Genomic DNA, 13996 nt, shown 5'->3' on the forward strand with positions numbered 1-13996 from the left:
CAGGCAGGGAGGGGAGGAGGAGGTAAACAGTGAGATGTTAAAAATATAAAAAATTTAGGTTGTCATAAAGCCCCTTTTTTGTTTTTAAAAGCCCCTGATATTCCTAATATTTTCCTATTTTCCATCCTGGCAAAGTCATTTCATGGTTTAAAGGGACATACATCCATTGAAAATCCCTAGTGATAAAACTGTCTCATTCAGTAATAGTATAAAAATAAATACCTTATGTAAATACGGTTTTGGCTAAAATTATTTTTTTTTTTTATCAGGACAAGTAGATTGTCATAAGGGACAAGTAGTTTGGGACCCCGATTTAGTCCCTGGACAAGTAGTTTCCACATCCCTGATTAAGTATTGAGCATATATGTCTACCCCATTTTACAATTACAATTTACAATTACACACTGAGCATTAAAACAAGATTTTCAAGCTAATAACTTACAGTACAGTGCTTACAGTTTGCAGACAGAAAAGACCTGACAAAGGCTTGCCCGACATGCGAGTTGTGGTTTTACCTGATTGATTAAGGTAACAATGTCATGTCTGAATTTGAACCTCCTACTCTTAGAAAAAGCAGTAATTTATGTAAGAAAACCTGTCCCAGTCTTTTTTTCCTTAATTAACATGTGCCAGAAGTCTCTTCTTTCCTCCTTCCTTACATTAACTTTTTCTTTTTAGTTACATCATTGTCATATACATATAACAAATGGTGAACATGGCTGTCTGGTGTCACTGCCTGCACAACAGTTCAGTTCACCTTTGGAACAGGTTACATGTTTCATCCCGTATTTGGGGCGGAACATGTAACGTGTTCCAGCTCCTGCCTCCTATTACTCGCCCCAAGATTCCCCCCTCCTGATCCACACTCCCTGTAACAGCAGACTGGGGATCTTCTCCCCGCACCCACTGTCACAATTTAAAATCAGCCCGGCTCCACCTACACGACTGTGTTATTCATTCACAGTTTCTTGTGAATGAATGTTTACAAGCATCGTCAGCTACTGCTGCTGACAACTTGTAGTTCTTAATGAATTGCCAGGGCACTGGTGAGCATAGTCCATTGATTTTTCCTGCCATTCAGTAACTGTTTGCCTGTAAAAGGGACAGGAAGACAGGTGTACTGTATGTCTTCATGATACAGCATTGCACCTGCAGTCTGATGATCATGGATGCAATGCCCTACAAACTGCAGAGTAAAAAAAAATAATAAATGTACATTTTTTTTACCTGCAAAAAGATGTGCATTTTGAATTTTTTTTAAAAAGGTGAACTTCTCCTTTACGTTCAGCACCAAGGTTCCTACGAATCCCTAGGGATTGGGATATGGGAATTGTGACTATCTTCCATGGCAGAGAGCCTTGCTCACCCTTCCTTCTTGCATCCATCACATTGAAGCACAGGGATGTAGAAGCACAGCCATAGACTTGCATCCCATCCCATTCTAACTTTATAAACAATATTCAGGTAACAAAAAATCAGCTTTTCCTAAAATCTTGTTTAATGGTTAATACTGGCAAAATGTTACTGCAAGTGTTTTCATACGACACTGTTAATAAAATATAATTTTCAGCTTATTAAATAGTGCAGCTTAGATATGAAAGTATTGTCATGTCATTTTTTTTTATTTTCATCCAACAGAAACTGAGACCTGATGATGTCACCAAAACAGCTCTACAAAAGGAAATTAACTTTGAAAAAGTCTGCAAAAAGGTAATCACATAATTTATACGACTATATTCAAAGTAAATCCAAGCAAGTACCAAATGCATACTTGAAGTCCATATGTATGCTGTTTTATCACTAATTCATAATTTATTTCACCTAGTTTTTATGCGTATATCAATACTACAATGTATAACAGGTAAGTGACAACTTTGTAGCTTCCGGAGTAATCTTTCAACTTTAAATCAGCTCCAAGGACATTGAATGATTTCCTATTAGCATAAATCAGTGGTGGTTAGCTTGGAAATTACAAAGGGTCTCAAATCCAGCCACCAGCGGTTTTAGAGGGCTACAAAATAGAAGCAGACGTTTGTACATTGGGATGTATCACATTGGGTTAGGCAGCTCATTGAACCATTCAAAACCCTCAACTTTGGTGTCAGCAATGCAATAATAACCCCCAGCAAGGGTGTCAGTGACCATAATAACCTCCAGCATTGGTTTCAGAGCATGCAATAACAATCCCTCAACATCGGTAGCAGTACAATGTACCCTAATGCGCACCGAAGAGAAAGTTGGAGTCATCATTGCTGTCAGTAACCGCAATTAAAAAAAATAAATAAAAACAGCATTCGTGTCAGTGGATGTAATCAAAACCCCTAGCATTGGTGTAAGTGTTCATAATAATAACCCCCAGCACTGGTGTCAGTGGACGCAATAATAACCCCCAGCACTGGTGTCAGTGGACGCAATAATAAAACCCAGTACTGGTGTCAGTGGCTGTAGTAATATCCCCCAGCATTGGTGTCATTGGAAACAATAAGAAATCCCATCATTGGTGTCATAATAATAACAGCCAGCATTTAATAACCTCTCAGCATAAGTTTCAGTGAATGCAATAATAACCCCCAGCAATAAACCCTTAAAGTAAATCTATGGGCAAAGCAACACATTTACAAATAAAGCCAATAAGAAGAACTGTACCTATGTGCAATATAAATAGTGTATTCATTACTTCACAACAGTTTATTTTTCATTTTGGTTTTGAAAGTTGTGGTCATCTTGCTGTCCCCGGCTGCAGTAATCTGCATTGTCCCGTTAATAGGAGGGGGGATACTGTAATGTAATCCCAGTGTCAGTGTCAGCCATTTTCCTGCACTCCTTTCTCTATAACAAGCCACATTAGCAAGAAGTGAGTGCATGTGGCTGGGCAAAACTGGGAGCCACAAGGTAAGGCTGAGCACGTTGAACTCCCTTGTAAATAAACATGTACTGTACGGGTTCTTTATCAAGGGACAAGCGTGTTGGATTCACGTCCACCATGCAGCATCTCCACATCATGCTGTAGTCTAAGCAGACACAGCAAAATGGCTATTTTTTCATAGGAGACAGGTGAGAGGCATTCCTATATAAAAGAAAATTGCATCCAGAAGGGTGAACTGGAAGGATCATCACTACTTTTGTGGGCTTGGAAGGGTGCGGAAAATCTATTCACAAGGACAGTATGTACTGAAACTTATTTTTTTGTCCTATAGCTTTACTTAAGTATGCAAGTTAATACACAAAGCTGGTTTAATATGTCTGCTTTAAAAGGGCCACACCTCTCTTTCCAGAGAATTTAAGGCAGTGGTTTAGACCACTTGGAGAAATCCTAGATATGATTGTATATTGATTATAGCTGCTGACTTTAAATGGGGGTTGGCCATTCGGATTACTGTTCCTTACAGTATATTTTAAAGTGACTGTAAATGCAGAGTGCCCCCATAGAAAGCCACTTTAAAAGGGGCACTCGTGCTGGCTAACTCCTGAGCTTCGATGTCAGACCCGCCTCCCACTTCACTGGCTTTGATTGACAAAAGCAGGCGCGAATGGCTTCCTTGCCTCAGCAAAGCCAGTGTGACCAGGAAATGAGGGGAGAGGAGAGCTGCGGTGTACAGTGCTAGATCAAATGAGGGCTCAGGTAAGTAAAAGGGGGGGGGGGATAGTTGAGGGGGAGTACTGATGCACCACAATCACATGCATTGCATATAGTTCTGCTGCGGTTCAGACAAAGCCCTATGAAACTGCATTAGTTGCATTCAGCAGCACCACCTGCGACATGCTATTTAGGAGGTTGTGCCTCGAAGCACAGCATTGCTGCCTTAGCAGGTATTGGGTGCTCACCTTCCTTGCTGTAAGCTGCTGTAAGTTGGTGTTGTCAGGGGCAAGAAAAACAGGGGCAAAAATGGCAAATAAAAAAAAAATTTAGTGTTTACAATTGAATGTTATTAAAAACTACCTTTCCTTTTCAGTGTGCATTGCTGTAATTTTCTGTAAAATGCGATTGGCTCACTGATTTTCCCAGGAGGCTACACTAAGCTACAAGTCACACTTCAGGTATCCCCTGCAACAAAAAATTTTATTTTTGGGAAATTACGTCTAAAGGGATGCAGACTCTGCAGTTTTCCTCAGAGTTCTGCAGGTGCAGCAGCTGATAGATAATTATGAAACCACTCCCATACAGATTCACTGTGCACATGGACACAGCCAACTCTCTTCAGAATAACAAATGGTAGGAATCTGCAACAAAGTTTCATAAAAATCTTGCAATGCACCTAGAGTAGATCACCCAAGGGGGAATGTTTTTTTTTTTCAACAAAAGTCGAGTTTATCTTTTAAACTATACAGACTAAAGTTGACCATACATTATACCATTTTCTTATTCAATTACCTTTAACTATGTAGTACAAGGGCATGTCTGAGTGCATACAGTTTGAAAGTGTTTATGTTTGACATCTTATGGTTTTGGTAAATGTAAAGGAAAATTGTATAATGCATGCCCAGCCCAACTCTTAACTCTAACCCTCCCACAAAACTATTTCTGCATTATGCTTAAAGTGTTACTAAACCCACAACAGTAAAATCAGTCTGTATATGCAGTAAAGCATGCTTGTTATACTCACTGTGGAACCTAAGGGGTTAATCCTCCGCATTGTGTAAAAAGGCCATTTGATCCTGTTTTCTCTGCCCCTCCTCTTGTTCAAATGTCCACCTCTTATCTCCTGATAAGACAGACTGAACCCATAGCCATTCTGCACATGCTCAGTTTAGTGTTTATTGCTACAGAGTTTTTTTGGGGTTTTTTTGGGAGAGTGCATGTGATCAGCACAGGGCCAATCAGCACTGTCCAGACAGAGGTCAGGGGTTTTGCATCCTCCTAGAGCAGAAAGAAAACTCCTCCTACAAGCTTTAACCAATGCTGTGCTGGACACTAACAGAAATCACAAGACTGCTCTAACTGCTGATGAGAAAAGATATTCAGCAGTTTATATTTACTAAAACTAATTGCATTTCTATGCTCCGTGTACTGTGGGAGACCAGATATAGTGAATGCAGGGTCCTGGGTTTAGTAACACTTTAAAGCATTAACAGGGCAAAAACATATGCAGTATATCTCTAGAAAGTTTGCACATGTTCTCGTTTTATCACTTTAAAGATCCTGTGGATACAGAAAATAATTGTTGTACTGATCTTCTAGAAATGCACTCAACTTATAAGATCTGTTTTTGGCTGAAAAAATACTGAATTTTTGTGGACTAAGTAGTGTCAGCCCTGCCCATTGTCTTTTGCTACACAACTCAAATCCTCCAACTCTCCATCTCTACAACATAGACACTAATTATTTAGTTTCAGCTTGGTGGACACTTATTGAATAGATATAAATACACTTTAAATAGTGTATCTAACAGAGCAAAAAGTAGCAGATAAGAGAAATTCATTGTTAGAATTTTATATACATTTTAAACCTGTCATTTCACCTCTTTAAGGAAAAGTGATATGTTTTGAGCAGCTAATCCACCAACCAGGAAAATATTCCTTTTAGCTGTGCCCACCCACCATTCTTTTCATTTATGGTGACCATAGGAAATACCTACTACTTTTAGGTATGGGATACCATCTCACTTCCCAGGGTGCAGTGTACAGGTCTGAATGGGCAAAGTTTTTTTTATTTATTACAGTCATTTATGTAGCACAGACAAACAGTATATTGTGCATTTACATCAGTGCTTGCCCTCAAGGGTCTTACAATCTAAGGCCCCTGACTCTCATTCATACATACTGTACACATACTGGATCCAAATTGAACAGGAGTCAATTAACCTACCCTCATGTTTTTCGAGTGTGGGATGAAACCCATGCAAGCACAAGGAGAACAATCAAACTCCATACAGGAAGCGTTATGGTTGGGATTTGAATTGATGACCCTAGTTCTGCCAGACAGAAGGTATAACCACAAGATTAACTTTAAGCTGTGCTGAATCCTCATGTGTTGTGCTAAAAGCTCTGCTCCTATGATGCACTGAGTAATTTCTCTGTTGTACTGTATATCATTTGTAGTAGAGGGGTGTACAGAGCCCGAAAATGTTCAAGGTGTCGGTAACATATTGTACAGCGAACAAGATGCTTTCCAATCATAAGGATAGAAGAATAGTGCTAGGCGACTGTGCTTTGTGACATTTTATTTTTATAACAATATCCTGCTCCTCTATAAGTCCAGACTTTTCCTTTAATCTTACATTGTTACTATGGTTTTTTTTAATGCTTGTCTGGCATGCAGTTTATATTGGAATCTCAGGTCGAAGTGCATAGTTTAAAATGCCAACCATTTTTACATTCCTGGGAAGAAAAAACAACATAACCTTAAATGCACTTTTTCATTGTTACGTGTCTTAACAAGCTGCAAGAGACATGCTGAAAGATAGCCACGTAGAAGGTCTGTGTAGGCAATGTAATGACTGTGTAATTTTTGGCCATTTAGCTTATGATTGGTGTTAACGTCAGCATACCTTGCTGTTCTAGAAAACCCTGAGCAGCTAAAGCAGTGTACAAAATCTTCATTTGAAATGACTCATTCTGCATAAAGTTAGTCAGTCTCTCTCTCTCTCATATATATGTGTGTGTGTGTGTGTGTGTGTGTGTGTGTGTGTGTGTGTGTGTAGTGAAGGAAATAAGTATTTGATCCCCTGCTGATTTTGAATGATTGCCCACTGACAAAGAAATGATCAGTCTAAAAATCGAATGGTAGGTGTATTGTAACAATGAGAGACAGAATAGCAACAAAAAATTCAAAAGAAATGCATGTCTAACAAATTATGCACTGATTTGCATGTTCATGAGGGAAGTAAGTATTTGATCCCCTTCACAAAACATGACTACTTACTTGGTGGCAAATCCCTTGTTGGCAATCACAGAGGTCAGACGTTTCCTGTAGTTGGCCACCAGGTTTACACACATCTCAGGTGGGATTTTGTCCCACTCCTCTTGGCAGGTCCTTTCCAAGTCATTAAGGTTTGGTGGCTGACGTTTGGCAATTTGAACTTTCAGCTCCCTCCACAGATTTTCAATCGGATTAAGGTCTGGAGACTGGCTAGGCCACTCCAGGACCTTAATGTGCTTCTTCTTGAGCCACTCCTTTATTGCATTGGCTGTGTGTTTTGGGTCATTGTCATACTGGAACACCCATCCATGACCTATTTTCAATGCCCTGGGTGAGGGAAGAAGGTTCTCACCCAAGATTTGTCAGTATATTGCCCCGTCCATCGTCCCTTTGATACGGTGCAGTTGTCCTGTCCCCTTAGCAGAAAAACACCCCAAAGCAGAATGTTTCCACCACCATGTTTGACAGTTGGGATGGTGTTCTTGGGGTCATAGGCAGCATTTCTTATCTTCCAAACACGGCGACGTGAGTTGATGCCAAAGACCTCGCTTTTGGTCTCATCTGACCACAACACTTTAAACCAGTCCTCCTCTGCATCATTCAGATGTTCAGTGGCAAACTTCAGACGGGCCTGGACATGTGCTTTCTTGAGCAGAGGGACCTTGCGGGCACTGCAGGATTTCAATCCTTGTTGGCGTAGTGTGTTACCAACTGTTTTCTTGGTGACTGTGGTCCCAGCTGCCTGGAGATCATTGACAAGATCCTCACATGTAGTTCTGGAATAATTCCTTACTGTTCTCATGATCATTGACACTCCACGAGGTGAGATCTTGCATAGTGCACCAGACCTAGGGAGACTGACAGTTGTTTTGTGTTTCTTTCATTTGCAAATGATTGCACCAACTGTTGTCACCTTCTCACCAGGCTGCTTGGTGATAGTTTGGTAGCCCAGTCCAGCCTTGTGCAGGTCTACAATCTTGTCCCTGACATCCTTGGACAGCTCTTTGGTCTTTGCCATGGTGGAGAGTTTGGAATCTGATTGATTGCTCCTGTGGACAGTCTTTTACATAGGTAACAAAATGAGATTGGCAGCACTCCCTTTAAGAGACTGTGTTAGGAATGGACTGGCCAGCAATGGTGGGACTCACCTGCCTTTTGATCTGCAGTACCAGGGCTGGCCAGCGGGTGCTCCCAGCAATCAGAGACTCAACCTTTCAGCCAGCTAACACCTGGAACTGATGATACTGGTGTATTTAAGGGATGGCCAGACTTGCAGACTCTGCCTTGGTGTTGTGTTTGTCCTGGGCCCTGTATCTGTCCTGCATCCTGTTTCTGGTCCTTTGCTGACTTCTCCTGCTCTGATCCTGGCTTGTGACCCTGACCATCCCTCTGTCTGACCCTCTGTACTACGCTGCTTGCTACCTGTTCTGATCCCTGGCTTGTGACCCGGACCATCCCTCTGCCTGACCCTCTGTACTATGCTGCTTGCTACCTGCTGAACCTGGCCTGTGACCCCGACCATTCTCCGCTTGCTCCCCCTGTACCTACCTGCCCAATTGATATTGACCCTGCCTGCCTGACGACGCTTGCTTGTATATACTGTTATCTGTGGGTGGTTTGGTTTGGTTTGTTTGCACCGTATTATGTTTTAGTATTGCACTGCGTTTATGTTTGTACTGTTAGTGTTAATAAATTATATTGTTTATAACATATCTGAGGTCTGCGTTTCCCTGCTTCAATCACACACCTCTGGTCATACCTGGGAGCCCTGACATTACACCAAGGACAATCCTGACCAGAAGTGGCTGCACAGGGAAGCCATCTTGGCTTGTTGATGGGAAGGATGGATCTTGAGGAGGTTGAGTATTTATATCTGCTAGTGTTTGATGACAGGGAGTATGCTTATCAAACTCTGAAGGAGTATACCCGGGATGAATTGCTAGAATGTATACGGCTCGCTCATGTTCTAGTAGATCAGGGCACAGAGTTCTCTGAGGTGCAGCCTTTGATTGAGGTTTGTGCAGAGTTGGTTTCATCTGGTTCCCCCGAATGCAGGGATGAATTTTTGCCACCATTTAGTGCAGACCAGGTAGAGTCCCTGGTGTGGTTATTAGAGGATGATGTGGGTTACTTTCTGGAGCGTTATTCCACATGTTCACCACAGACACTGAGAGATTGTATAAACGCAGTGCAGTCATTGACCAGACAGACTTTGTGTAAGCTCAGCTTTGTTCAACCCCTACTGCAGACATGGACAGATTTGTTGCACCCAGCCTCAGTCAGCTTACAAAGACCCAGTCCTGCTTCTAACTCTACTCCTGTATTCCCACCAGCTCCTCCAGTTACAGCCCAGTATACTTGGCTATCTACCGCATGTCAGTACCCTGTTCCCACTCGCTGCACCTATCCTGCCTTTAACCCTGTAAAAAAGCCCTCTGTAGCAACTGCTCCCTCTCCTGTTCCATCCTCCAGTTCTTCTCTGTCTCCAGCTGCTCCATTCGTTTGCAGACCTGCGTTTACTTGCAGTGCTCCAGTAGTTAAAACCAGAAAAAAGCGAAAATTCTTTCCAACCAATACCATCCTGCCAGTATCCAAACCGGTGAGCCTGCCTTCCGTGGTTCAGACTGATGCCTGTACGCAGCCTGAAGCCTCTACTCGGCCTGAAGCCTCTACGCGGCCTGAAGCCTCTCCTCGGCCTGAAGCCTCTCCTCGGCCTGAAGCCTCTACTCGGCCTGAAGCCTCTACTCGGCCTGATGCCTCTACTCGGCCTGATGCCTCTACTCGGCCTGAAGCCTCTACGCGGCCTGAAGCCTCTCCTCAGCCTGAAGCCTCTACGCGGCTTGATGCCTGTACTCGGCCTGATGCCTGTACTCGGCCTGATGCCTGTACTCGGCCTGATGCCTGTACTCGGCCTGATGCCTCTCTTCAGCCTGAAGCCTCTACTCGGCCTGAAGCCTCTACTCGGCCTGATGCCTCTACTCGGCCTGATGCCTCTACTCGGCCTGAAGCCTCTACTCGGCCTAATGCCTCTACCCAGCATGATGAACTGATCCAGCCTGATGATCCTATTAGGCCAGTTGACTCGATGCCCGCTGTTGATCCAGATGATCCGGTACCTGATCCGGTGCCCGCTGTCGTGCCAATTGACTCAGAGCCCGCTGTCGTACCTGGTGACTCGGTGCCCACTGCCTTGCCAGATGACGCGGTGCCCGCTGGCAAGCCAAATGACCTGATGCCTGGTGACCTAGTGTCCGCTGTCATACCTGATGACCCGATGCCCGCTGTCGAGCCAGACAATCCGGTACCTGATGACCCGGTGCCCACTGTCGTGCCTGTTGACTCGGAGACCACTGCCTTGCCAGATGACGCGGTGCCCGCTGTCGAGCCAAATGACCTGATGCCTGGTGACCCGATGCCCGCTGTCCAGCCAGACGATTCAATGTCTGCCCCGGTGCCCGCGGTCATGCCAGTTGACTCGGAGCCCACTGCCTTGCCAGATGACGCGGTGCTCGCTGTCGAGCCAAATGACTTGATGCCTGGTGACCCGATGCCCGCTGTCCAGTCAGACGATCCAATGTCTGACCCAGTGCCCGCGGTCATACCAGTTGACTCGGAGCCCACTGCCTTGCCAGATGACGCGGTGCCCGCGGTCGAGCCAAATGACCTGATGCCTGGTGACCCGATGCCCGCTGTCCAGCCAGACGATTCAATGTCTGCCCCGGTGCCCGCGGTCATGCCAGTTGACTCGGAGCCCACTGCCTTGCCAGATGACGCGGTGCTCGCTGTCGAGCCAAATGACTTGATGCCTGGTGACCCGATGCCCGCTGTCCGGTCAGACGATCCAATGTCTGACCCAGTGCCCGCGGTCATACCAGTTGACTCGGAGCCCACTGCCTTGCCAGATGACGCGGTGCCCGCTGTCGAGCCAAATGACCTGATGCCTGGTGACCCGATGCCCGCTGTCCAGCCAGACCATCCAATGTCTGACCCAGTGCCTGCGGTCATACCAGTTGACTCGGAGCCCACTGTCGTGCCTGGTGTCTCGGTGCCCGCCGCTCCGCCTGGGGGCCCGAGACCTGTTGCTCCGCTTGGGGGTCCAGCGCCCGCCGCTCCGCCTGGGGATCCGGCGCCCGCCGCCCCGCCTGGGGGCCCGAGACCTGTCGCTCCGCCTGAGGGCCCGAGACCTGTCGCTCCGCCTGGGGGTCCGGCGCCCGCCGCTCCGCCTGAGGGCCCGAGACCTGTCGCTCCGCCTGGGGGTCCGGCGCCCGCCGCTCCGCCTGAGGGCCCGAGACCTGTCGCTCCGCCTGGGGGTCCGGCGCCCGCCGCTCCGCCTGAGGGCCCGAGACCTGTCGCTCCGCCTGGGGGTCCGGCGCCCGCCGCTCCGCCTGAGGGCCCGAGACCTGTCGCTCCATCTGGAGGTCCGGCGCCCGCCGCTCCGCCTGAGGGCCCGAGACCTGTCGCTCCGCCTGGGGGTCCGGCGCCCGCCGCTCCGCCTGGGGGCACGATGCCTGTCGCTCCGCCTGGGGGTCCGGCGCCCGCCGCTCCGCCTGGGGGCACGATGCCTGTCGCCCCGCCTGGGGGCACGATGCCTGTCGCCCCGCCTGGGGGCACGATGCCTGTCGCCCCGCCTGGGGGCCCGATGCCTGTCGCCCCTCCTGGGGGCCCGATGCCTGTCGCCCCGCCTGGGGGCACGGTGCCTGTCGCCCCGCCTGGGGCCCGGTGCCTGTCGCCCCGCCTGGGGGCCCGGTGCCTGTCGCCCCGCCTGGGGGCCCGGTGCCTGTCGCCCCGCCTGGGGGCCCGGTGCCTGTCGCCCCGCCTGGGGGCCCGGTGCCTGCTGCTCCGCCTGGTGGCCCGCTGCCTGCTGCTTCGCCTGGTAATCCGATGTGCCTCTGCCCGGAGTCCTGCCCGATGTGCCTCTGCCCGGAATCCTGCCCGATGTGCCTCTGCCCGGAGTCCTGCCCGATCTGCCTCTGCCTGGAGTCCTGCCTGATGTGCCTCTGCCCGGTGTGCCTCTGCCTGATGTGCCTCTGCCCGATGTGCCTCTGCCCGATGTGCCTCTGCCCGGAGTCCTGCCCGATGTGCCTCTGCCCGGTGTGCCTCTGCCCGGTGTGCCTCTGCTCGATGTGCCGCTGCCCGGAGTCGAGCCCGGTGTGCCGCTGCCCGGAGTCCTGCCCGGTGTGCCAGTCTTTGATATCCCGCCAGTTGCCAGACCCGGGCGGTGGAACATTTTGCCCAGCTAGGACCGCTCCGCCTGGGGGCCCGAGACCTGTTGCTCCGCTTGGGGGTCCAGCGCCCGCCGCTCCGCCTGGGGATCCGGCGCCCGCCGCCCCGCCTGGGGGCCCGAGACCTGTCGCTCCGCCTGAGGGCCCGAGACCTGTCGCTCCGCCTGGGGGTCCGGCACCTGCCACTCCGCTTGAGGGCCCGAGACCTGTCGCTCCTCCTGGGGGTCCGGCGCCCGCCGCTCCGCCTGAGGGCCCGAGACCTGTCGCTCCACCTGGGGGTCCGGCGCCCGCCGCTCCGCCTGAGGGCCCGAGACCTGTCGCTCCACCTGGGGGTCCGGCGCCCGCCGCTCCGCCTGAGGGCCCGAGACCTGTCGCTCCGCCTGGGGGTCCGGCGCCCGCCGCTCCGCCTGAGGGCCCGAGACCTGTCGCTCCACCTGGGGGTCCGGCGCCCGCCGCTCCGCCTGAGGGCCCGAGACCTGTCGCTCCTCCTGGGGGTCCGGCGCCCGCCGCTCCGCCTGAGGGCCCGAGACCTGTCGCTCCGCCTGGGGGTCCGGCGCCCGCCGCTCCGCCTGAGGGCCCGAGACCTGTCGCTCCGCCTGGGGGTCCGGCGCCCGCCGCTCCGCCTGAGGGCCCGAGACCTGTCGCTCCGCCTGGGGGTCCGGCGCCCGCCGCTCCGCCTGAGGGCCCGAGACCTGTCGCTCCATCTGGAGGTCCGGCGCCCGCCGCTCCGCCTGAGGGCCCGAGACCTGTCGCTCCGCCTGGGGGTCCGGCGCCCGCCGCTCCGCCTGGGGGCACGATGCCTGTCGCTCCGCCTGGGGGTCCGGCGCCCGCCGCTCCGCCTGGGGGCACGATGCCTGTCGCCCCGCCTGGGGGCACGATGCCTGTCGCCCCGCCTGGGGGCACGATGCCTGTCGCCCCGCCTGGGGGCCCGATGCCTGTCGCCCCTCCTGGGGGCCCGATGCCTGTCGCCCCGCCTGGGGGCACGGTGCCTGTCGCCCCGCCTGGGGCCCGGTGCCTGTCGCCCCGCCTGGGGGCCCGGTGCCTGTCGCCCCGCCTGGGGGCCCGGTGCCTGTCGCCCCGCCTGGGGGCCCGGTGCCTGCTGCTCCGCCTGGTGGCCCGCTGCCTGCTGCTTCGCCTGGTAATCCGATGTGCCTCTGCCCGGAGTCCTGCCCGATGTGCCTCTGCCCGGAATCCTGCCCGATGTGCCTCTGCCCGGAGTCCTGCCCGATCTGCCTCTGCCTGGAGTCCTGCCTGATGTGCCTCTGCCCGGTGTGCCTCTGCCTGATGTGCCTCTGCCCGATGTGCCTCTGCCCGATGTGCCTCTGCCCGGAGTCCTGCCCGATGTGCCTCTGCCCGGTGTGCCTCTGCCCGGTGTGCCTCTGCTCGATGTGCCGCTGCCCGGAGTCGAGCCCGGTGTGCCGCTGCCCGGAGTCCTGCCCGGTGTGCCAGTCTTTGATATCCCGCCAGTTGCCAGACCCGGGCGGTGGAACATTTTGCCCAGCTAGGACTGTTTGGAGCGTCCTGAGGCCGCTCCTTGAGGGGGGGGTACTGTTAGGAATGGACTGGCCAGCAATGGTGGGACTCACCTGCCTTTTGATCTGCAGTACCAGGGCTGGCCAGCGGGTGCTCCCAGCAATCAGAGACTCAACCTTTCAGCCAGCTAACACCTGGAACTGATGATACTGGTGTATTTAAGGGATGGCCAGACTTGCAGACTCTGCCTTGGTGTTGTGTTTGTCCTGGGCCCTGTATCTGTCCTGCATCCTGTTTCTGGTCCTTTGCTGACTTCTCCTGCTCTGATCCTGGCTTGTGACCCTGACCATCCCTCTGTCTGACCCTCTGTACTACGCTGCTTGCTACCTGTTCTGATCCCTGGCTTGTGACCCGGACCATCCCTCTGCCTGACCCTCTGTAC

At 50.9% G+C, this 13996-nt stretch overlaps 1 protein-coding gene across 1 annotated transcript in view; it reads left to right on the plus strand.

The window, feature by feature from the left end:
• The window catches only part of SRFBP1 (serum response factor binding protein 1), a 172734-nt gene that overhangs the window by 114928 nt on the left and 43810 nt on the right, over positions 1-13996 (plus strand). The window contains exon 4 of the mRNA XM_089673637.1: positions 1639-1710. Within this exon, the coding sequence (XP_089529763.1) occupies positions 1639-1710 (72 nt within the window). The remainder of the gene's footprint in view (positions 1-1638; positions 1711-13996) is intronic.

Source organism: Staurois parvus, unplaced genomic scaffold (genome assembly GCF_062004578.1).
Source record: "Staurois parvus isolate SC_StPar_1 unplaced genomic scaffold, SC_StPar_1.0 ptg000004l, whole genome shotgun sequence".
NCBI lineage: Eukaryota > Metazoa > Chordata > Amphibia > Anura > Ranidae > Staurois > Staurois parvus.